General features: G+C 48.5%; 2 protein-coding genes across 4 annotated transcripts in view; one reads left to right on the plus strand and one right to left on the minus strand.

The window, feature by feature from the left end:
- Window positions 1–244: 244 nt before the first annotated feature.
- PCDH12 (protocadherin 12) lies at window positions 245–15,332 on the plus strand. The gene is made up of 4 exons (XM_040454258.1): window positions 245–3,481; window positions 6,544–6,641; window positions 8,502–8,653; window positions 13,112–15,332. Exons 1-4 carry the CDS (start codon window positions 602–604, stop codon window positions 13,597–13,599), a joined length of 3,618 nt encoding a protein of 1,205 aa, XP_040310192.1. The 5' UTR covers window positions 245–601; the 3' UTR covers window positions 13,600–15,332.
- Window positions 15,333–16,910: 1,578 nt separating this feature from the next.
- DELE1 (DAP3 binding cell death enhancer 1) overlaps window positions 16,911–22,999 on the minus strand; it is a 17,574-nt gene continuing 11,485 nt past the window's right edge. For 2 of the 3 annotated variants that reach the window (XM_040454288.1, XM_040454270.1), the window contains 3 exons: window positions 20,739–20,904; window positions 19,976–20,206; window positions 18,666–19,246 (listed from right to left, as the gene is read on the minus strand). In XM_040454288.1, coding sequence (XP_040310222.1) covers window positions 19,977–20,206; window positions 20,739–20,904 — 396 coding nt within the window. In that variant the 3' untranslated portion in view covers window positions 18,666–19,246; window position 19,976. Of the gene's footprint in view, window positions 17,911–18,665; window positions 19,247–19,975; window positions 20,207–20,738; window positions 20,905–22,999 lie in introns of those variants that run through there. The other variant, XM_040454278.1, reaches the window with a different exon arrangement.

The following is a 22,999-nucleotide window of genomic DNA, read 5'->3' on the forward strand; positions in this document are numbered from 1 at the left end:
GAAGGGTATCAGGGGCAGGCGGAGGCTCAGGCTTTCTGCCCACTTGTTTGCACAGCAGCCTTTCCCTCGGCGGCCACCTTGAGTGGATAGCACCTTTCCATGGGCCTGTCCTGGGACTCCCATCCTGCTCAGCCACAGGCCGCTCGACAGTGGGGGAAACACTCTTTCTCTAATTGGCATTGAAACTTACAGCCCTCCCTTTTCCTGTAGGTGGGGTTTCCATAGGAAAAAGCTGCTTCTCCATTTCCCCAGCCCAGCAACTGTTTGGAAGTCAGATCCCCACATCCTGCTTTACTGGGTCAAGTCCCTCTTGGACCAGCTCTTTCTATCATTTACTGAAGGGGACCAATGGGTGCCCCTGTGTGGGGTCTCCCTTAGCAATTTCACTTCATCGGTGCCTGGACCTCTGAGATCTCTTCAGATGAACATGGCCTTGCCTGGGAATCCTGCTACTTCCATCATCATCTAATTATGGGACAAGGCTGTGACAACAGGTTTTGGCGGACGGGGCTAATCAAGCCCCCCAGGAAACACTGGAGGACTTGCCTACCCTTTGAAGAACTCTAGTGGTTTCTGAGTCTAACCCACTCTGGCGGTAAGCATGATACGACTTCTGCCACTTCTGCTGGGGCTTTTGGGGCCAGGTGGCTACTTGTTCCTTCCAGGGGGTTGTCAGGAGGTGGCCACTCTCACTGTGAGATACCAAGTGTCAGAAGAAGTGCCGTCTGGGACAGTGATAGGCAAGCTGTCCCGGGAACTGGGTTGGGAGGAGAGGCATGGGCAAACGGGGACTGCCTTCCAGATCTTGCAGCTGCCTCAGGCGCTGCCCATCCGGGTGGATCCTGAGGACGGCCTGCTTAGCACAGGGAGGCGGCTGGACCGAGAGCAGCTTTGCCGGCAGCAGGATCCCTGCTTGGTTTCCTTTGACGTGCTTGCCACAGGGGATTTGGCTCTGATCCACGTAGAGATCCAGGTGCTGGACATCAATGACCATGAGCCACAGTTTCCTAAAGGCGAGCAGGAGCTGGAAATCTCTGAGAGTGCCTCTCTGCGCACCCGGATACCCTTGGACAGAGCTCTGGACCCAGACACTGGCCCCAACACCCTGCACTCCTACACGCTGTCTCCCAGCGAGCACTTTGCCCTGGATGTCATCGTGGGGCCTGATGAGACCAAACATGCGGAACTTGTGGTGGTGAAGGAGCTAGACAGGGAAATCCACTCATTTTTTGATCTGGTGCTAACTGCCTATGACAGTGGGAACCCCCCCAAGTCAGGCACCAGCTTGGTCAAGGTCAATGTCCTGGACTCCAATGACAACAGCCCTGTGTTTGCTGAGAGCTCACTAGCACTAGAAATTCAAGAAGATGCTGCCCCTGGTACTCTCCTCATAAACTTGACTGCCACGGACCCTGATCAAGGCCCCAATGGGGAGGTGGAGTTCTTCCTCAGTAAGCACGTGCCTCCAGAGGTGCTGGACACCTTCAGTATCGATGCAAAGACGGGCCAGGTGATTCTGCGTCAACCCCTAGACTACGAGAAGAATCCTGCATATGAGGTGGATGTCCAGGCAAGGGACTTGGGTCCCAATCCCATCCCAGCCCATTGCAAAGTACTCATCAAGGTTCTGGACGTCAATGACAATGCCCCAAGCATCCACATTACATGGGCCTCCCAGCCATCGCTGGTATCAGAGGCTCTTCCAAAGGATAGTTTCATTGCTCTCGTCATGGCAAATGACTTGGACTCAGGAAATAATGGTCTGGTCCACTGTTGGCTGAGCCAAGAACTGGGTCACTTTAGACTGAAAAGGACAAATGGCAATACATACATGCTACTAACCAACACCACACTGGACAGAGAGCAGTGGCCCAAATATACCCTCACTCTGTTGGCTCAAGACCAAGGACCCCAGCCCTTATCAGCCAGAAAACAGCTCAGCATTCACATCAGTGATGCCAATGACAATGCACCTGTGTTTGAGAAGAGCAGGTATGAGGTCTCTACTCGGGAGAACAACCTACCTTCTCTTCACCTCATTACCATCAAGGCTCATGATGCAGACTTGGGCATTAATGGAAAAATCTCATACCGTATCCAGGAATCCCCAGTTTCTCACTTGGTAGCTATTGATTCAGACACAGGAGAGGTCACTGCTCGGAGGTCACTGGACTATGAACACATGGCTGGTTTTGAGTTTCGCGTGATCGCAGAGGACTGGGGGCAGCCTCAACTTGCATCCAGCGTCTCTGTGTGGGTCAGCCTCTTGGATGTCAACGATAATGCCCCAGAGGTGATTCATCCTGTCCTCATTGATGGAAAAGCCAGCCTCTCAGTGCTCGTAAATGCCTCCACAGGCCACCTTCTGGTACCCATTGAAACTCCTAATGGCTTGGGTCCAGTGGGTGCTGATACAACGCCACTGACAACCCACAGTTCCCAGCTGTTCCTTTTGACAACAATTGTAGCAAGAGATGCAGACTCAGGTGCAAATGGAGAGCTCCTCTACAGTATTAGGAGTGGAAATGAAGCCCGTCTCTTTGTTCTCAACCCCCACCTGGGGCAGTTGTTCATCAACATCACCAATGCCAGCAGTCTCATTGGGAGTGAATGGGAGCTGGAGGTAGTGGTAGAAGACCGTGGCAGCCCCTCCTTGCAGACCCGAGCCCTGTTGAGCGTCTTGTTTGTCACCAGTGTGGACCACTTGAGGGACAGGGCCCGTGAGCCTGGGACCCTGAGCACATCGGTGCTGACAGTGATTTGCCTGGTCGTACTTCTGGCCATCTTTGGGTTGGTCTTGGCTCTGATCATGTCCATCTGCCGGACAGAGAAGAAGGACAGTGGGGTGTACAACTGTCGGGAGGCTAAGTCTACCTATCGCCACCAGCCCAAGAGGCCCCAGAAACACATTCAGAAGGCAGACATCCACCTTGTGCCTGTGCTCAGGGGTCAGGTGGATGAGCCGAGCGAGGTTGGGCAGCCCCACCAGGAGGCAGGCAAGGAAGGGACGATGGAAGCAGGCTGGGACCCCTGCCTACAGGCCCCCTTTCACCTCACTCCAACCCTGTACAGGACCCTGCGTAACCAAGGCAACCAGGGAGCATTGGCTGAGAGCCAAGAGGTGCTGCAGGACACTGTCAACCTCCTTTTCCATCATCCTAGGCAGAGGAACGCCTCCAGGGAGAACCTGAACATTCCTGAGTCCCAGCCTGTGATGGGCCAGCCACGCTCAAGGCCCCCGAAGGCTATGGGCAGCCCCGCAGGGAGGCTGCCAGGAGACGCAGGCAGCGAGGAGGCTCCACTGAGTCCACCGGCCTCCTCTGCAACCCTGAGGCGGCAGCGGAATCTCAATGGCAAAGTGACCCCTGAGAAAGAGACAGGTCCCCGTCAGATCCTGCGGAGCCTGGTCCGGCTATCTGTGGCTGCCTTTGCAGAGCGGAACCCTGTGGAGGAACTCACGATGGATTCCCCTCCTGTTCAGGTACCTTGGGTGTGGGCAGCTCTCTCTGTGGTCACCCCTGGACCACCACATCAGACACCCCCATTACCCTCACCTTCATCACATGCATTCCTTGGGCTCACTAGGGACTTTACGGTATGTTGGGTGCAGTGGGTCAGGGCACAGTTCTGAGGTCAACAGAGTTTAGCTGTTGGGCACCTTACTTGCTATCTCTGAGTCTTTGTTTTCCTCTCTGTAAAGCAGAGATGATGGTAAGAGCATCTGTCTTGGAGAGCTGTCCTGAGGACTTAATTAGTTCTTATAAAAGCACTTACTTAGGGTCTGTCAAGTAGACACACAGCAACAGGCACGCCTAAGAATACATGCTTTGGGTTCAGACTGCCTGGGTTCAAATCCTGGCCCCACCTCTTCTTAGCTGAGAACCAAAGGAACATTACTCAGCTTCTCTGTTGTTGAAGACGCCTGCGTTAATTGTACCCATCTCCTAAATTTGCTTGAAGATGAAATGAGTGCACTTAAAGCCTAGAATAATGTCTGGCACATAGTGAGCACTCAGCAAATGGTTACGATTACTTCTGCAAAAGCTCTTCATCTCTTCTTATCTGGGCAGCCTCCCCATGAAGCAGGCCAGCATGGGCATCATTGCCCCCGGGCTCAAAGGCTGCATTTGACTTGCCTAAGACTAGACTTTTCTGGCGAGGTCTGTAGAATGGGGCAGTGGAAACAATCTCAGAACTTGGGAGTCTGGCAGATCTGGGTTTAAATTTCAGCATAGCCACTTAGTAGCTGGGCAACCTTGGGCAAGTCTGTCAATATCAGAGCCCCCCTTTCCTCATCTATTAAATGGCAATTATGATGCCAAAATTACCCTGCGTCTACCTCCCAGGGGTTGAGGATCAAATGGGATAATGAAGGACAAAGTATCTAGCGACCAGGGATTTGCTAGACAAAAATGGGAAATCTTTTTCAGAGACTGTAACTTATCTCACACCCATATCTGTTCCTCTCCACTTCAGATAACTTTCCCTGTGCCAGGCTGCCCACTCAAGGCACACTTCTGTTTGGCCAGGCCATTGGCTCAGGTTTCCTGTGGAGCAAGGACACAGCTTCCTTCCCCTACACCCTCCCCAGGAAGCCACTGGGTGAGAGCCCGGCTCCTCTCTTAGGAGTCTTGTCCTGGGACCTATGTAGTCCCAGAGGTTGCCCAGAGCCATTCATTCGTTCGTTCATTCATTCATTCATTCATTCATTCGTCAAATGCTTACTGAGGAAGCTTTTTGAGCCAAACACTGTGCTAGCAGAGATAGCAGAGAACAGGGACTGTGGTTGAACCCACCGGGGTGATGGAAAGAAGGGTGCCCAGCTGGGATCAACTTGACCGAAAGAGGCAGCTTGCTTAATGCTCAGGTCTTTCCAGCAGCCACAGCAGAGCCAGATCTGGGATCAAATTGTAGCCCGGTTTCTAACTGCTATGTAGGCCCTGTGAGCCTCATGTTCCACATCCGCATAATGGGTGTAATGGTGGTATCTCATCCCTAGGGTTATTGTAAAAATTAAATGAGATTATACACCACCCCTACAGTTTTTAAGTGATTATCATAAGATCTATTAATAAATGAATTATAGGGGTGCCTGGCTGGCTCAGTTGGTAGAGCATGTGACTCTCGATGTTAGGGTTGTGGGTTCGAGCCCCGTGCTGAATAGACAGATTACTTTAAAGAAAAGTAAATAAATGAATTATATATCTTCACTCATTTAATCCTTATAACTACAACCACCTGGGCCTCATTATTATTCCCTTTTGACCGCTGAGGATACCGAGACTCAAAATGCTTAATTTCTCAAGGCCATCCAGTTGGAACTGGAGCAGGGGCAGATTTAGAATTTGAATCCAAGTCCGACTGATTCCAGAGTCTGCACTCTAACATTGAAGTGACTCTGAATGACAGCACTATGTTCAGGGCGTGGCAGTCGGGGACTGTCCCTGAAACATCAGCTAACCCTCGGAAGAGTGGCAGGTGCCTTAGGAGGGCTTCTGGGCCCTGGCAGAGAGGTGGGATCTGCCCTGAAGCAGGCAACTGGACACTGACTCTCCCAAGTCACAGTGAGACCCCAGCCCTTACCACTTCCTCTTCCAACTGTCCTCTGTGGTTTTGACACTTTCTAGCTGGAGCTGCCCAGAGAGGCCAAGTGGGCCTTCTCAGGGAAAAGTGGGGGTAGGCCCAGGAGCCAGAGGCAGTGTTTCTAGGAGTAACAACCCTTTAAAAAATTTAAAAACCATTAAAAAATTTAAACCATTAAACCATTAAAAAAATTTAAAACCATTAATCCTGACAACCCGGTGAAGAAGGCTGGATGGGTATTTCCAGCTCCAACTTAGAAATGAGGGAACTGAGGTCTGAGTATGTCTAAAAACCTGCCTAACGTTACACATACTAGAAATGACCTTGAACTAGAACTCAGCTTCCCAAGACTTGGTCTGTTGCCTTCTCTTTCAAAAGTCCCTGCAGGGTCTGGTCCTGACATCTCATTCACCCCCTGCTCCACTGTCCAGCCTTTCTGAACCTCTACGTTCTCCTCTGGGCTTTCAGCTTGCAGTGCCTTCTGTTCTCATTCTTACCCTTGCTGAATGAATGAACGAATGAATGATACATTTTGCTTTCTCCACAGCAGAGTCTTGCGGTCTGAGCGTTTGCATACTGCTAAAGGCATGGAAATAACACCTTCAGACAACGCTTATCAAAGTAATAATGAATTTATGGTCAGGAAATGCCCTTTTCACCCCCATCCCACAGATTCCAGCGGGAGCAGGTCACTGAGAATGAGAATGAGGGGATGGGCCCAGGGGGTCCCCATTCTCTCCCTCAGACACCCATGTCCTGTGGTGACAGGACAAAACAAGGAACCTGCCTGCACAGGTCCCTGCCTCCGTCACTGGTCACCATCCCCCATCTGATCACACAAACATCTGAAGCTGGAGGAAAGACTATAAAAAGAAAGCGCCGGCATTGAGGGAAACATCCGGCAAGGAAGTGTGCTGGGTCGGAATTGTGTGGAGTCAACAGATTTTTCCTGTCTTGCAGCAAATCTCCCAGCTGCTGTCCTTGCTGCATCAGGGCCAATTCCAGCCCAAACCAAACCACCGGGGAAATAAGTACTTGGCCAAGCCCAGCGGCGGCAGGTAAGCAGCACATGTACCCACAGGCTTCTTGAGCCCCCCACCGGCTCGCGTGCACCCCTGCGGCCTCTGTGATCTGAGGAGGGGTGAGCACATCCCAGACAGCAGTCCCCTGGGAGAGCACCGGACTGCATCCATCCCCCCATTCCAGGCAGCGTGGTCCCGGAGCAACTGTATTTATAGTATTTATAGGACCCAGAGTCTCTAAGGAAATGACTTCATCCCTGAGGCTCTATCTATCCCCTGATTGCAGAGGTGCTGGGCTAGGGCTTTAAATGTGTAACTTTCAGCTTTCTTTCTCTTGACCCTTAAACATAATATAAGGACTCCCCGGCTAAGGATATGGGTGTGTGGATGTGTTCTTTTGGACACTCCTAGAATTAAAAAGACCTCAAGGGGACATCTAATATAATTCTTTTTTGTTACAGATGTAGAAACTGGAGCTCTAAGTAGTTTGATCCGACCTCTCTGTGTTAAACTTGAGCAAGCCAGATAAATCCTCAGGGCCTCAGTTTCTAATCTGTAAAATGAAGGTCATCACACTTCCTTGCAGTGATGGGGTAAAGATTTAATGATCAGATTTACTCGAGGCCCACAGCCCAGTGACTGGCACACAGTAGGTGCATAACCAATGCTCAATCCTTTCCTCCTAAAGTGACTTTGCTCATGGTCACATAACCAGTGAGTGGCAAAGCTGGGACCAGCTTGGGGCACCTGACTCCAGGTTCAGTGCTCTTGCCTTGACAACTCATACCTTCTTCTTTGCAAAGATGGTGGGAGGTGTGGAGAGCACCACTGATTGGTTTTCTCATTTGCAAAATGGGAATAATAACAAGAGAACCCCTTACAGATGTGACAAGTCTGAGAAGGTGCACATACCTTGCAAAACCTAAGGCCTGACTCAGAGTAATTGCTTAATAAACATTAGTTGTTGTCATCATTATTGCAAACTTGTCACCTCCCTGCTGATTGCTTCATGACAGCAGGAATGGTCACAGAAAAAAGGCAGAAAAGATGCCCAGACCTTAAAGCTCCTCAGGGAGCCTTCCCACCTGCTGGCATGTGGGGCCAGATCTGTCCTGCCATACTGAGGCAGTCCCGAGAAATAGCCTCCCCAAGTGGTAAGCAGGGTTTGCAGGAGGGAGAGGCCAGGATGGGGACATCAGGAGTCAGGTAGAGTCCAAGTGGTTTTTGGATTTCTCACCTTAGCTACATCTTCTGCTGCCCTGCTCTTCTGGTCTGGGATTTGGTTTCAAATAGGGAATATGGAATATTCAGTCACTTTGTCCACAAAGTGTTTATTAAGCACCTACTTTGTACTTAAGCCAACCCCTGCTTTGAGCACTGGTGAGCGGGGAATGAGGCGGACAAAAATCTTTGCCCTCACTGGAGCTCATACTCAGATGGACGGAGGTGGATGGATAGATGGATGGATGGGTGACTGCATTGTCTCGACCAAAGTTACTCTGCTCCTACTTTGGGCCAGGCATTGCGAAGGAGTGGGAGGGACAATGGTGAGTAATGACATCAACGCATTCATTGTTATTTCTATTTGCTGAGTGCTTGCAAGGTGCCAGGCACTGTACTGATTTCTTTACATACGATGTCTCATTTTACCCTCACATGCCCCTTGAGGTGGGGGTTATTATCCCCATTTTAGAGATGAGGCAACAGACTCAGAGTAGTAGCACGAGGCCTGGGACCAAGTTATCCAGTTCGTCTGACTCTGAAGGCCGAGCTGTGTATCCAGTTCCTTATGTGAAGGAGTGAATGCTGGCATGAATAGAAGAATGTTCATGAACAGGAATGAATGAATCTATGTGTGAATTTCCTCACTCATGGACTGGTTGGCTTCCTTTGTAGGAGCATAGTCCCAGACACAGATGGCCCAGGTGCCAGGGCTGGTAGCCAGGCAGAACCAGACCAGGAGGAAGGGCCCCTGGATTCTGAAGATGATCTCTCTGTGAAGCAGCTGCTAGAAGAAGAGCTGTCAAACCTGTTGGACCCCCACACAGGTAAGGAACTCCCCAGGATCACTCTGACCTTGCTTCTGCCTCCAAGGTCACCTTGCATGCCCTCCATGGGAGAACACAGACATTCTGTTTCTGGGCAGGAATATCAGCAGCATTTTACTTTCCCTAAAGCTTCAGGCAATCTTCATTTGTTTAAAGACAAGATGCTACTTTGATTATTCATTTTAAAAATCATAATAATAGCAAACGAGCTCTTGGTATGTGCCAGGTACTGGGGAGTGTCTCATATACATTATCACATTTAATCTTCCAGTCTTTGGAGGCAGATGTTACGAGCTCCAATGTAGAGATAAGCAAACTGAGGCTCAGAGAGGCACTGCAGCCTGCCTAGAGTCACTTAGCTCATCAGTGACGGAAAAGGAACCAACCTGGGCCTGCATGCCATCAAGGAGACCTCCCCTTACTTCCTAAACCACTCATTTGTGTTTCTTTGGTGGGCTTAAATATCCTTTGACCCTGAGAACTGAGTCAAATCTTTAATGTGTTAATATTTCTAATTGAAACAAAAATCACATTTTCTAGAGAAACAATTAGTTTTGATATTAAGCACATAATCTGGTGCTAGCTGGACATTGGTTAGCCTCCTTTAGGTAACATAGCATACCTCTGTACATCCCTACGCTGTGGTTTTCTGTTTCTGTGGTTAATAATGTTTCTCAGCTGGACGTATCCTATGTGCTCCATTTGGCTGTAAACACATCGAAGGCATGGCAAGGACTATAGCTAACAGGCGCACCTGGGTGGCTCAGTCGGGTGAGCGTTGGACTTCAGCTCAGGTCATGATCTCATGGTTCATGGGTTTGAGCCCCATGTCGGGCTCTGTGCTGACAGCTCAGAGCCTGAAGCCTGGTACAAATTCTGTGTCTCCCTCTTTCTCTGCCCCTCCCCCACTCATGCTCTGTCTCTGTCTCAAAAATAAATAAAAGCATTTTTAAAAATCTTAAAAAATAAACATGGGGAAAAAAATCTTTACAAAAGTATAGCTAAAATTTATGGAGAGCTTTCTATGTACTAGTCCCTGTTCTGTGTTCCTCATGAGAAAATCTTACAAGATAGAACATCTTAAGAGAAACTATTCGTTATCACCATTTCATAAAGGAAAAAACTGAGGGGCAAGGGTGCTTAATAATTTTCCCAAGGTCGTGCAGAAAATGGTTACTAACACTGGCAATGTGGCTCTAAATTAAAATTAAGGAAAGTTAAATCTAATTAAAATTAAGTTCAATGAAAAATTCAGTTCTTCAGTTATAGCAGCCACATTTCAAGTGCTCACTAGCCACTTGTGGTTAGTGCATATTGCTTTGGGCAGCACACATACACAAAGTTTTGTAGGACAGCATTGTCTAGAATCTACAACCATGAGGTCCAATATGGTAGCCACTAGCCACATTTGAAAAAGGCTAGTCGGAATCAATTTGGGATATATGGGGGCCTATACCTGGCTCAATGGGAAGAGTATGCAACTCCTGATCTCGGGGTTGTGAGTTTGAGCCCCATGTTGGGCACAGAGATTACTTTAAAGAAAAAAGAATCAGACATCTTTAAAAAAACAAAAACAAAAACAAAACCTGGAGCGCCTGAGCCGGCTCAGTCAGTAAAGCATCTGACTCTTGATCTCTGGTGGTAACTTCTAGTCCCATGTTGGGCATAGAGCTTACTTAAAATAAATAAAGAAATAAAATGTATTTTAAAAAGTGTAACTTATTATTTTTTTAAAAAGGATGTGATAGGGGCACCTGGGTGGCTCAGTCGGTTGAGCGTCCGACTTCAGCTCAGGTCACGATCTCGCAGTCCGTGAGTTTGAGCCCCGCGTCGGGCTCTGGGCTGACGGCTCAGAGCCTGGAGCCTGCTTCGGATTCTGTGTCTCCCTCTCTCTCTGCCCCTCCCCCATTCATGCTCTGTCTCTGTCTGTCTCAAAAATAAATAAATGTTAAAAAAAAAAAATTAAAAAAAATAAAAAGGATGTGATAAAAATATAAAACACCCTTCAGATCTTGAAGACTTAGTATGAAAAAAATGTAAAATATCTCATTAATTAAAAAAATTACATGATAAAATGAAATTAATTACAAAAATGTTTTACAAATCAATTTCATCTTTCCTTTTGACTTTTTTAAGGAAGCAAATTTAGAATGACCTTTATGGCTTGCATTAATCTCTACTGGCCAGCTCTGGGCTGGAACCACCTGTGGGCTTTGCTGCCACACGGTCCTGCTTCTCCACAGCACAGAGGGCAAAGAGCACAGGAGCACTGTAAGAAGTAGGGGGGGTGGTGACGAGGGCAGCAAGGATAGAAAAGCCTGCGCTGCTCACAGGGCAGGGCTGAGAAGGGGTGAGCTCGCTGACCCCAGAAGTCTGGGGAGCATCCATCTGATAATGTGATAAGGACAATATTTAACTGGTCACAAGAGCTCGCTGAATGCTCCCAGCAACCTGACCAGATGAGTCCTACTATTTCACCATTTTATGAGAGAAAAAGGAGGCTCAGAGAGGTTAAGGGATTTTCCCAAGGTCACACTGCTCATAAATGGCAGAGGTGGGAAATCAAGCCCAGGCCAGCCCAGCGTCTACCTGCCTCGGGGTGGATTCACCATTGCTTTTCAACCATTCTTATACACTCCAGTGATTTTCTCATTCCAAGCCTCATTCCTTCTGAAGCTCTCTGACCCTGGCACAAAAGCCTGATTCTATAACACCAAAAAAGTTTCAACCTTATTACCAGAGTCTCAGGGAACTAAGGTTTACATTTCCCAAATGCCCAGGGTTAATATTTATGTTCACTGAGTCATTCAAGAGATGCTTACTAAGTCCCAGGCAGGGGCTGGACCAGTGGGGAAGAGGTCTGACCCTGACAAGGCAAGACTAAGACTCATTTATCAATATAAACAGTGATTAGCTGTATTTTGGAATAACTTTTCCAAATTACAAAAGTAATATTTGGTTAAGGTAGGAAAATGTAGGCAAACAAAAAGAGAATAAATCACTTCTGCCCAGGGGTAACTCCAGTTAACATTTTGACATATCTCCTTCCGGTCTTTTATTATATGCATAGATTCTAAAGCAGCTCACCTGAAGCAAACATTAAATACACACTAAAGTGGATGTTGTACCTTTTTTTTTTATTAAACACAGTTGCTTAACCATAAGACTTATACTTTTTTTCCTTTGACTTGGCCTCTACCATTGGGCCCAGGGCTAGTTTTTTTTTTTTTTCCTTAAGTTTTCATTTATTTTTAAGAGAGACAGAGACAGTGTGAGCAGGGGAGGGGCAGAGAGAGAGGGAGAAAGAGTCCCAAGCAGGATCTGCGCTGCCAGCACTGAGCCCGATGCAGGGCTTGAACACACAAAACTGTAAGATCATGACCTGAGCCAAAATCAAGGGTCAGACACTTAACTGACTGAGCCACCCAGGTGCCCCCAGGGTTATTTTTTTGAGATAGTATTTTTGTTCAAGAGATGTGAAAAGGAAAAGCATGATGGTGGCATTAGGGATCTAGGGGACAGTTTTTCACTGTCCCATTCCTGGGACAGCCCTTAGGCAGACAGCCCTTTCCCAGCCTCAAGGCCAGGGTTTCCTGCAGCTTGAGAAGTAAAGTTTGAGGAGTTTAGGGCATGCTGACAGTACAGACCTTAGCAGGCCTGGGGATTCCAGAGGCCACAGGTGGCTACCCGGAGCACCCAGGGGGATAAGGGGCCGGCTCCTCAGAGAGTGGGTGGGTGGTACAGTCACATGAGGCTTTGAAGTCATCAGATTTGGTGTCAAACCTTGGTTTGGTTGCCTAGTAGATGTATGATTCAACTTCCTGGAACTTGAGTTTCCTCATCCATAAAATGGGATAGCACTCTTAACTTCAAAGGGATATGCAGAGGTTAAATGAGAGAATTAGATAAATTGCTTGGCACGAAAGAACTTAAGAAGTGGTCACTATTATTATGAACACAGGCAGATGGCAGGACCAAGTCAGGAACTTCAGCCTTGGCTAAGAAGAGGGATGTCCCCTCCTGGCCCCCCCCCACCCCCCCCACCTTCCCATCCCACCCCCACCCCACCCCACTCCCTGGCAATGCCATCTTCACCTACTAGTGCCCTGAGGGAGTGAGGATCCCGACTACCCGAGTAGATGGAAGACACCCAGCCTGAAACACACCAGGCCCAGGAAATTCTTCAGGAAAGGGCCAATTTCTAATTCAAGGTCTTCTTCCTCCTCCTGCCTCCTCCCTACTCAGCTCGTGTGGGTACTTCAGTCAGCAGCCTTCCTGCCCAGCAAGCTTCCCTGTCAGGGCCTCTTCCTTCCCGTCCCCCTCTGGCCTCCCCGTCTGTCCCCCGCCATTTCCCTTCCCTCCTTTGTCCATTGCCCTTGCCCTGCCCACAGCCCCACCCTGGCCTGCCTGGCCCTTCCCAGGGCCCAGCCCTCACTGCGTCCCCTCCTTCCCATGCAGGCTTGGCCCTGGACCGGCTGAGCGTCCCTGACCCGGCCTGGATGGCGAGGCTCTCTTTGCCCCTCACCACGAACTACCGTGACAACGTGTTCTCACCAGACACTCCGGCCATGGAGGAGCCGAGGACCTTTCAGACGTTCGGCAAGGCGACGGGGCCTGAGCTGAGCCTGACAGGCACGCAGCTGGCCAGCACCTTTGTCTCGGAGATGAGCTCACTGTTGGAAATGCTGCTCGAACAACGCTCCAGCGTGCCTGTGGAGGCTGCCTCTGAGGTGCTGCGGAGGCTCTCCGTCTGCGGGAGGACCCTCAGTCTGGACCTGGCCACCAGCGGGGCCTCGGGCGCAGAAGGACAGGGGGGCCCAGGTGGAAAGAAGGGGGCCGAGGGCAGGACTGGCAGCAGCAGCAGCAGCAGGGGGCTGTGGATCCAAGAACCAGGGATGTTAGGGAGCCCAGGCTCTAAGGATCCTGGGACACGAGCTGCTTTCTAAAATCCTTGAATTCACTGTTGAGAGGTGGCCCAAGAACTTTAGGGTGACCTATGCTGCCCCACAGAGGAGGCAGGGGAGCCACGACTAATATCTGACTGACCAAAGCAGCCCCTTGTGAAGGGCTGGCTCTGCCTGTGAACTTTTTGGAGTGAATTTTTTGGCTGAAATGAGTGTTTGTTGGCAAAACACATGTACAGCACAGAGGGTCAGGCCTCCTGTGGAACAGATGCCAAGGAGTGTCATAAGCAGGAAAGGATGGCCTCATCGCATAGTTGGGGGTGGGGTGCTGGTCCTGGGGTGCCAGGCAAAGCTCTCTGACCTACTAATAAAGGAAAAGCACTGGCTCATTCTCCTGTTTGCACCTGTCAAGAGGGGGCAGGGGAAGGGTAGCAGAGTGAGGGGTCCTTGTTGCCCATTTCCTGGCAAGATGGTATGCTGGACGTGGACAGGAATAGGGCACATTAGTACACAGTGCTAGGTACACAATGATGAACACGTGTGCTCTTGACCTTACTTCCCTATTGCTACCTTATCAAATAATCTGCTTCTCAGCTGGAAAATTAGGGCTAAGAAAAGCGTGACTATTTATAGAGCATTTATGTGAGCCAGTAAAGCCCTGGGCTTTACGCTAGGATTTAATTTCCCAACAACCTTGGGAGGGAGGTGTTATTATCCCCATTCCACAGGCAAGGACGTGAGGCTTGGAGAAGCAGAGTGTCTTGCCCAAGATCAGGAGTGGAGGCAGAAGCAAGCTTTGGAACTAGTCTTCAACACCAAAACCTCTGCCCTCCACTCTGACACTACACTGCCCGCCAAGGAGAGGAAAGGAAAAGTCCCCGCAGCTGAGCTGAGCCAGGTGTGGACTTACCTGAGCTCCCCTCATGAAACACTGTTGAAAAGAACATTTCCAAAGCTGCTCAGGCCTCCACAGCTCTGCATTTCTGAGCGCAGAACAAGAGGGACTTGGATCTAATCTGACACGGGCCTGAGCTTCTGCAGGCTCCTGTGCTTTCCCAGAGATTAGCCCTTCAGGTACAGACGTCATCCTTGCAGACGCACCGTTCATGGGTAAATCTTCCTCTGTCACAGCAGGTTTGGGCCTGTGAATTCAGGCCCTAGAGAACAGTGTATGAACTGGGTCTATGAAATCGATACTGACAGCAGCAAAACTTCCAGGGCAGGAGGGAGCGAAGAAATAGCAAATATTTTTCCAAGTCTCAGCCTTACAATTTTCCTGGAAATTTCCAAGCAGTCAGTCAGCTAGCCATTCAGCTTCTCGGTAGCATGGGGCCCTCCTGGCACTACAGGCAAAAATTCCTCTCTGTGCTCCTCCTTTCGTTCTCTGTTGGAAGCCAGTACTTATGTTCATTGTCCACAGTAACAGGCCAATCATACTCCCAGCCGGGGATAATGAAAATCATATATATTTGGAATCCAATGTGGCACCCTTATCCAGTTATTCCATTTTACAGATGAGGAAAATGAGGCCCCCAAAAGTTAAGTGCCCCAAGAGCAGGGTCTCTGGGTGTGTGTCACCTCACTTTAGGCCCAAGTGATCTCCTTACAAGATCTGTGAATTTTAAGCTATTGGGTTCCCAAAGTAAATGAGAGAGGCCAGGGGAAACTAAGCAGACAGGGTCTCAAGCCTGACCAGCCAGGTGACTGGCACAAAGCAACAATGGATATATACTTAACTTGTTGAATGAATGAGTGAATAAATGGATAAATCAGTGCTTCAGAGTTTCCTTTTATCTGTATTGGAGCTGCAGGTAAGACGTCATTAGAAAGAAAGAAAGAAAACTTCCATTATGGGAATCAAAGTCTGAAAACCACAGAACTAGAGTAAACTATGCTGACCGCCACTCTCCACCCACAATTACTAGTGGATTTTTGATGCAGAGCTCATGTTGGGAGGGTGGAGAAAAGGAGAGATGGGGGAAGAGCCAACCTAAGAAACCCGGAGCCAAATTAATTAATTAAACAGAAAGCTGGAACTGTGGCTGTCAAGTGGATCACTGGATGCCCTTGATCACTGCTTCACTCTAGTTCAAAAATCCCTAATCTGTAGCTCTTGGACTTTGAGAATACTAGGCAAAGCCTTGGGCATAGGTGTTTTTCTAGGCAGAAGATGCAAAGTCCTCATCAGAGTCCCAAAGGAACAAGTAACCTATGAAAGGTTATACTGCACCTTGTCTAAGTCCCTCCCTAAACCTCCACAAACACAAGCAATTTTACTCGTAAGGAGCCAGAACATTTTATAGCCAAGAAAAAAGCAAGACACTTCTGATCTGCACAAAGCTGCACGGCGGGCTTGTGGCAGGGCTAGGATCTGGATCTGGAATTTGTGTGTTGTTCTTTCTAACAAATCAACGGTTCTTAACCTGGAGTCCATGGTTGGGCTTCAAGATCTATAAATCCGCTAAAGTGCATGCAAAATTGAAGGGCGGCATACTTTTGTATGGGAAGGAGTCAGTGCTTTTACCACATTTTCAAAGGGGGTCTGGGGCCTCAATAAGATTAAGGACCACTGTGATCCTCTCTGTTGGTCCTCGGCTCTGCCTTCTCCGCAGACCCTAAGGAATTCATGGGTAGAGCTGTTTCTGTTCTGAGGCAACTGATCTCTGGTCAGAGTGGGGATGTATGTAGGTGCTCTCGTCTGCGGCATGCAACCAACTCCTAGCATGGGAACACCCAGCACTTTCCCATGAACAGGCTGAGCGACACAGTGTGTATGGTGACAGAATTGAGCGTGCTGAGCAGAAAGGTTACAGAAACTTCTTCGCATCAACCAAGATGTCAAAGCTGAGACTTCGGACGTGCTCAGAACAGTTTTCACCAAGATGGGCTCAATCCCCTGGGATATCGAGGGAGCAGGCAAGCCAGCAAGCACTCAGTTAAATGTCGTCTTAATTTGGAAAGCGCAGAGGGACTTTTTTTTTTTTTTTTTTAATCAACAGTCAGCCGGTTCTCCAGCACGAGGAGTGTGATGCAGTGCTCACTTGGAGCCTGGGGGCAGCTCAGAGACTGACAGGCAGCCTCCTTGTCTGTCACCCAACTTCAGCTTGGCAGCTCACTGACCCTACCTCTCCTCTGGCTAAAACAAGAGTGAGATGGCAACCACTACCCATGGGACTCCGGAGAGAACTATATCCCAAAAGGAAGACAGGAGGGGGAGGGAGGTGTTTTAGCATGGGCTCGGCCTGGCACATAGTATGCACCAAGAAAATAGGTCAGCCTTTTCCAGCTCCTACTAAGTATGGAGTATGACGTAATGGGGCAGGGGAGGACGGAGGCATGACCAGAAACACTCATTCAACAAACACTTTGTATTTATTGAGCAATTACTAGGTGTCAGAAGTAGCACTGGAAGTAGCAGTGGGGAGTATACAGAATCATGGAGTCGACAAATATTTAAAGCACTTACTATGTGCTAGGTAGGCTTGGTGCAAGGAACTGGGTGGAAAGGGGGCAATGCATAAAATCACTCATTCCTTCAACAGATATTTACTGAACATTTACTAAGTACCCTGCACTGTATTAGCACTGAAGATATAATGAATCGAACAGCCTTGTCTGCACTGTGTCAAGGATCCCTGAAAGCAACATCTCTGGATAAGGGAACTGAGTCAGCACAGCCTCGCACAAAAGTCTCAATGCGGAAGGGCACCAGGTCCTAAAACTTGGGTCACCCTGTACCTAACCCAGGCAGAGGCCACTCCCCTGTCCTCCCCACCTCATATTTCCTTTCAGGACACTGATGACAAGTCATTAACAATGGAATTGTAATGGCGAAAGCACAGAAGTGCCTGGGTCTGTGGATGAAGGCCCACCCCTTGGGGATGGACGGAGACCGCAGTGACTGAACAGCCAAGGATTTCTGGTCCCTTGACAACATTGCTCTCATGACTCTTCCATCCTGCCTTTCCACAAGGAGAGCTTAAAAATATCCTACCTCCACGTTTAGCACCCCAAATTGCATCAGTACTTAACTTGTAATGACTGAGGGGGAAGGAGAGCTGCATCTGGCCCTCAACACGGGACACCCGCTGTCCCACGGCTGTCTGAACTGCCACTCCTTCCCCAGAAGGAATCGGTAAGCCAAAATGAAAAGAGGAGGGGAGGAGACTGGAGAGTAGGGTCCCACAGGAGGGCAGGAAATGACATTTTACAGAAGGTGCCCCAGGAAGTTTGATCGGCAATCTGTGTGTGGCTGGGCTCTGTGCTTGGCTCAGGCTGGCAAACATGGGGTTAACCAAGTTCTTTACTGCAGGACTTCTTGAAACCTTAAAGATGCTGATGTACACTGTAAATCTATAAAAAAAGGGATGTCTGGTATAGTGTTTCCCAAACTTATTTGACCACAGAAACTTTTTTTTTCTTGCAGAGATTAGTGCATTGTACAGCTTAAAAACCTAACCTTTAACCAATGTGTGTATTGAGCCCCTACTAGCGTGGGCCTTGTGCTAAGTGCTGAGGATACCAGAATACAAAGACAAGGTCCCAGATCCCAAGGAGACATCTGTGGGAGGCAGCCGCATGAGGGGATCAGTGTGGGGGTGGGAAGGCCAGCGTGCAGGGCAGCTCTGGAAAGGGAGTAGCAGTCAGGGGAGATACTAAAGTTGAATGAAGCCTAGGGCCCCCATGACAAGAGGAAAGTGCTGGAAAAGTGTGGCAGGAGCCACTGGAGGTTGGTGAGAGGGGTGGGCAGCAGAGAAGACAACCTCCACCCCCAACTCCTTCCACTGTTGAACTGGCCAAGCTGGGTGATCTTTCACATCTGAACAGTTACTAGAGGGTTTGGTCCCTCCCACTCCCTACCCTCAACCACATCCATGCTATTGAACTTGGGCTAACATCCAGAAGCCAGGGAATAGCTATTCACAGATTCAGTAATTGGAGTCATTAGCGTTGACTCAGAAATCATTTTTTCCTAAGTCTCTCCCTTGGAGAAGCTTTTAAGACCCTTCAAATTGGTTAATGGAGAGTTTAGAGATGAGGTGGGAGCCTCTGCTTTCGGCTCCCCCTGCCCCACCCCCGGCTCTCCCCAACATACTCAAAGGCAAGAGTGATGAGATAATCCAGTATCTATTTTATTAAACTCCCATCCATTTCTGGCACACCCTTCATAAACAAGGATCTCAAAATCTACACTTTCCTGCTCCAAGCCTCCACTTACTCCCTCACATTGGAGAGATGTGACAGTAACACATAAAGCTAGTGTGAACTGGCAAAACAGAGCCCTGAGCCAGGAGTGAGGGGGCCTGGTCTTCTCCTGGCCTGGTGACTCATAAAGCCATACAACCACGGGCAACAGTCTGCCTCATTGGGCCTAAGTGGTCACCAAGGCCCTTTCTGCAGTGAAATGCCCCCCATGAGCTCTGTAGGGTCAAAGGACATACACCAATGCCTTCGGTCAACAACTGAGAAAACAATGTAGTGGGTCAGGTCACTGCTTCATAAGGAGACACAGCCAGGCAAGGTGACATGGCCAGGACCTGGGTCTTTACACACTTTCTTCTTCTTTACTATGCTGGGGCAGATGCTTAAGTTTCTTTGGGAAGTTGTGTAGATATCTGGCCTCTGCTTTGGGACTCAAGTTGTAACAGAGAAGCCACAGGCTCCATCTTTAGGGCTGAAGTGAGAAGGTCTGAAAAAGTCAAGCAGACATATTAGGTATGTAGGCAAGAAACTCATTCCTCCCAAATCAGTGATGAAGATGATCCTAACTCCACTGGGGACGAACAAAAGTGAATACGGAAGCCCATCTTGGGAATGGTCTGACTCAGTGTTCCTCAAGTTTTAGCCATTCATGGAACCACCATGGGTGGGACCTGTGCTCCCTTTTATCCAATTTCACAATGTTTTTCTTTAAATGGATCGTTTTTAATATCTGTGAAACTATAATGTGCTACTCACATTTTACATTATATATTAAATATACAACTACTAAGATAGAAAATATTAGAATACCTAAAATCCTCTTATGAACCACCAGAAGCACATACGTCAGATGTTGGCAAACATCTGTCATGCAGTCTAAGCCTAAGGAAACTGAGACATGGGAAAGAATATGTAAGTGGTTTACTCAGTCACAGGCTATGGTAAGACTCTGGAACCTTCAGGAGAGTTTTTTACAGGTCACTGAATGAATCCCTTTCGTGCACAGAACCAGAAATAACTATCAATGTTTCCACTGCCCACCTGTGAGGCTACCAACTGGAGGAAAGGTCAAAGTCATTTATTAGCCAGCACTTGAAATTGCTTGAGAACCTCGCTGGAATGTCCACCTCAGAAAGGGACACTGACACCTATTTTTGTTGCCATCCAACCTGTGCACCCTCCCCACCCCAGCACCAGTAACTATGTCTTATCTTACCTTAGCCAAAACCCAGTCTGACGAGACTCCTTTCCAAAGGGTAGTTGTGTGGGGGAAGAGCTCCCCTGGGACTGGCTCCGAGACGCCCACTTCTACAGAGGAGGCCAAGGTTCCCAGTGCTCGAGGCGTGTGGGAGGCGTGAGGCTCCTGCCAGCAGAGTGTTGAGGCTGTAGAGGGAGGGGCTGGAGAAGGACTTCAATCCTTTAACTGCCAAATCGCTGGGCCCCAGGGCTGTGAGGAGAGGTGAGAGCAACTCTTACTCATACTGTGGGTTCTTAACTTTGGAGCAAGGACTTCTTAACGGGCTTGGTTGCCCCTGGCGTTGTTAACCCCGGCCAGCCCGAGTGACTCAGGAGTGAGCACTCAGAGCCCTCGAAGGGTAATTCAGGGCACTGAGGCAATCTCAGGATACGGTCTCTCCTGAAAAATCCTCAGGGAGGCTACCATTTATTCAACACCCGCTGTATGCCAGGTTGTGCCAAGCCCTCTAGAACCATCTCATTTAATCCTTACAACCGAACAAGTAAGGTACTAGTAGTACCCTCATTTTCAGAAGTGAAGAACCACGTTATTTTCAAAGACATGGAGTCCGAGTTCAGTGACATAGCAGGGTTCTAAGCTCAGGTGTGTCTGACTCAAAAAGCTGTGCTCTTACCCATTACTGGGGCAAGAAATGCCAAGGAGACCAAGGACTACTGCCACCCTCTTCTCTGTCACAGGGCACTGAGCTCAGGGAAGGGGACTTGTTGGCTCTGACATGCACCTTTAACCACTGCTTCCATGGAAAAGAGGGTCCGCAACCTTTCCCTGGCAGGTTCATTGCCCAGAGCCGCTGACTGCTGATAACATCTTATAGCCTCTCCCAGATTCCTCTGCACACCAAGGCCCTTCTCATAGCAAATTCCCAAGTGGTATCTGCTCTGTGAGTCCTAAAAGGGAAAATAGACAGCTGTACAGATATGCACACATGCAGGAGAGAAGAACTGAAATGCTAAGGCAAGAGGAAGGTGGGGTAGTCGGGCAAGCTGGGGCTTCATCCATATAGGTTCAAGGTCCAGTCCCAGTCCCCCCTGTACCAAGGGATCTCAAGTATGAAAAGCCAGAGGCCCAGAGTGTGCCCAACACAGAGGAGCCGGGGATCCCTCTGCCCAGGGAGATTCGAGTGGCAGTGTGGCAGCCTCTCGCTGAGGCTGATGCTGAAGGCAGACAGAAGTGACGGCCACGAGAACGACCAACCCAACTGTGGGGAACCTGGGAGTCAGGCTCCTAGTTAGGCTAGAAGAGCCAGGAGCCAGGGTAGAGGCTAGGCTTCTCAAAGGCCCCAAATGCCTTTCTGAATCTCTGCCCAGGGGCTGCAAAACATATACTACAGAGAGTGTCCCTCCTTTGAAAGGTTAAAAGTCTAATAATCCCTTTTCCCAAAATGCTGGATCCTCTCTCCTCTCACTGAAAACTATGATCCTTAGAGAGGCATTAGCAGGTAGGGCTTAAGAGAACAACCTATATAGCCAGACTCTCTGGGTTCCAATCTTGGCTCTATCACTTACCAGCTACGTAACCTCAGGCATATTATTCTATGCCCCTGTGCCTCAGCGTCCTCGTCTATAAAGTGGGAAATAATAATAACACCCACCTGATTGAATTGTTATGAAAATTATATGTGTTAATACATTAAAAGTGCTTACTGTTATTATTATTTTCTTATTATTTTAGTTGCCCTAAAGAGATTTTATTTTATTTTTTTATTTTATTTTTTAAATTTTTTTAACATTTATTTATTTTTGAGACAGAGAGAGACAGAGCATGAACAGGGGAGGGGCAGAGAGAGAGGGAGACACAGAACCTGAAACAGGCTCCAGGCTCTGAGCTGTCAGCACAGAGCCCGACGCGGGGCTCAAACTCACGGACCGTGAGATCATGACCTGAGCTGAAGTCAGACGCTTAACCGACCAAGCCACCCAGGCGCCCCGCCCTAAAGAGATTTTAATCTCTCCCTCTTTACTGGAAAATTATTATATTCAAGCACCCAACTTAAAAAAAAAAAAAAACAATGGCACAAAAACAGACACATAGACCAATGGAATAGAATAGAAACCCCAGAACTAGACCCACAAACGTATGGCCAACTCATCTTTGACAAAGCAGGAAAGAACATCCAATGGAAAAAAGACAGTCTCTTTAACAAATGGTGCTGGGAGAACTGGACAGCAACATGCAGAAGGTTGAAACTAGACCACTTTCTCACACCATTCACAAAAATAAACTCAAAATGGATCAAGGACCTGAATGTGAGACAGGAAACCATCAAAACCCTAGAGGAGAAAGCAGGAAAAGACCTCTCTGATCTCAGCCGTAGCAATCTCTTACTCGACACATCCCCAAAGGCAAGGGAATTAAAAGCAAAAGTGAATTACTGGGACCTTATGAAGATAAAAAGCTTCTGCACAGCAAAGGAAACAACCAACAAAACTCAAAGGCAACCAACGGAATGGGAAAAGATATTTGCAAATGACATATCGGACAAAGGGCTAGTATCCAAAATCTATAAAGAGCTCACCAAACTCCACACCCGAAAAGCAAATAACCCAGTGAAGAAATGGGCAGAAAACATGAATAGACACTTCTCTAAAGAAGACATCCGGATGGCCAACAGGCACATGAAAAGATGTTCAGCGTCGCTCCTTATCAGGGAAATACAAATCAAAACCACACTCAGATATCACCTCACGCCAGTCAGAGTGGCCAAAATGAACAAATCAGGAGACTATAGATGCTGGAGAGGATGTGGAGAAACGGGAACCCTCTTGCACTGTTGGTGGGAATGCAAATTGGTGCAGCCGCTCTGGAAAGCAGTGTGGAGGTTCCTCAGAAAATTAAAAATAGACCTACCCTATGACCCAGCAATAGCACTGCTAGGAATTTATCCAAGGGACACAGGAGTACTGATGCACAGGGGCACTTGTACCCCAATGTTCATAGCAGCACTCTCAACAATAGCCAAATTATGGAAAGAGCCTAAATGTC

Source organism: Herpailurus yagouaroundi, unplaced genomic scaffold (assembly GCF_014898765.1).
Source record: "Herpailurus yagouaroundi ecotype Mexico unplaced genomic scaffold, PumYag 29, whole genome shotgun sequence".
Taxonomy (NCBI): domain Eukaryota; kingdom Metazoa; phylum Chordata; class Mammalia; order Carnivora; family Felidae; genus Herpailurus; species Herpailurus yagouaroundi.

Excerpts from the sequence above, each read along its gene's own strand:
- PCDH12 (XM_040454258.1), top strand. The coding sequence starts at position 602 with ATGATACGACTTCTGCCACTTCTGCTGGGGCTTTTGGGGCCAGGTGGC. Across the intron at positions 6,642-8,501 it reads GCCAAGCCCAGCGGCGGCAG|GAGCATAGTCCCAGACACAG; the intron begins GTAAGCAGCACA and ends CTTCCTTTGTAG. Across the intron at positions 8,654-13,111 it reads CCTGTTGGACCCCCACACAG|GCTTGGCCCTGGACCGGCTG; the intron begins GTAAGGAACTCC and ends CTTCCCATGCAG.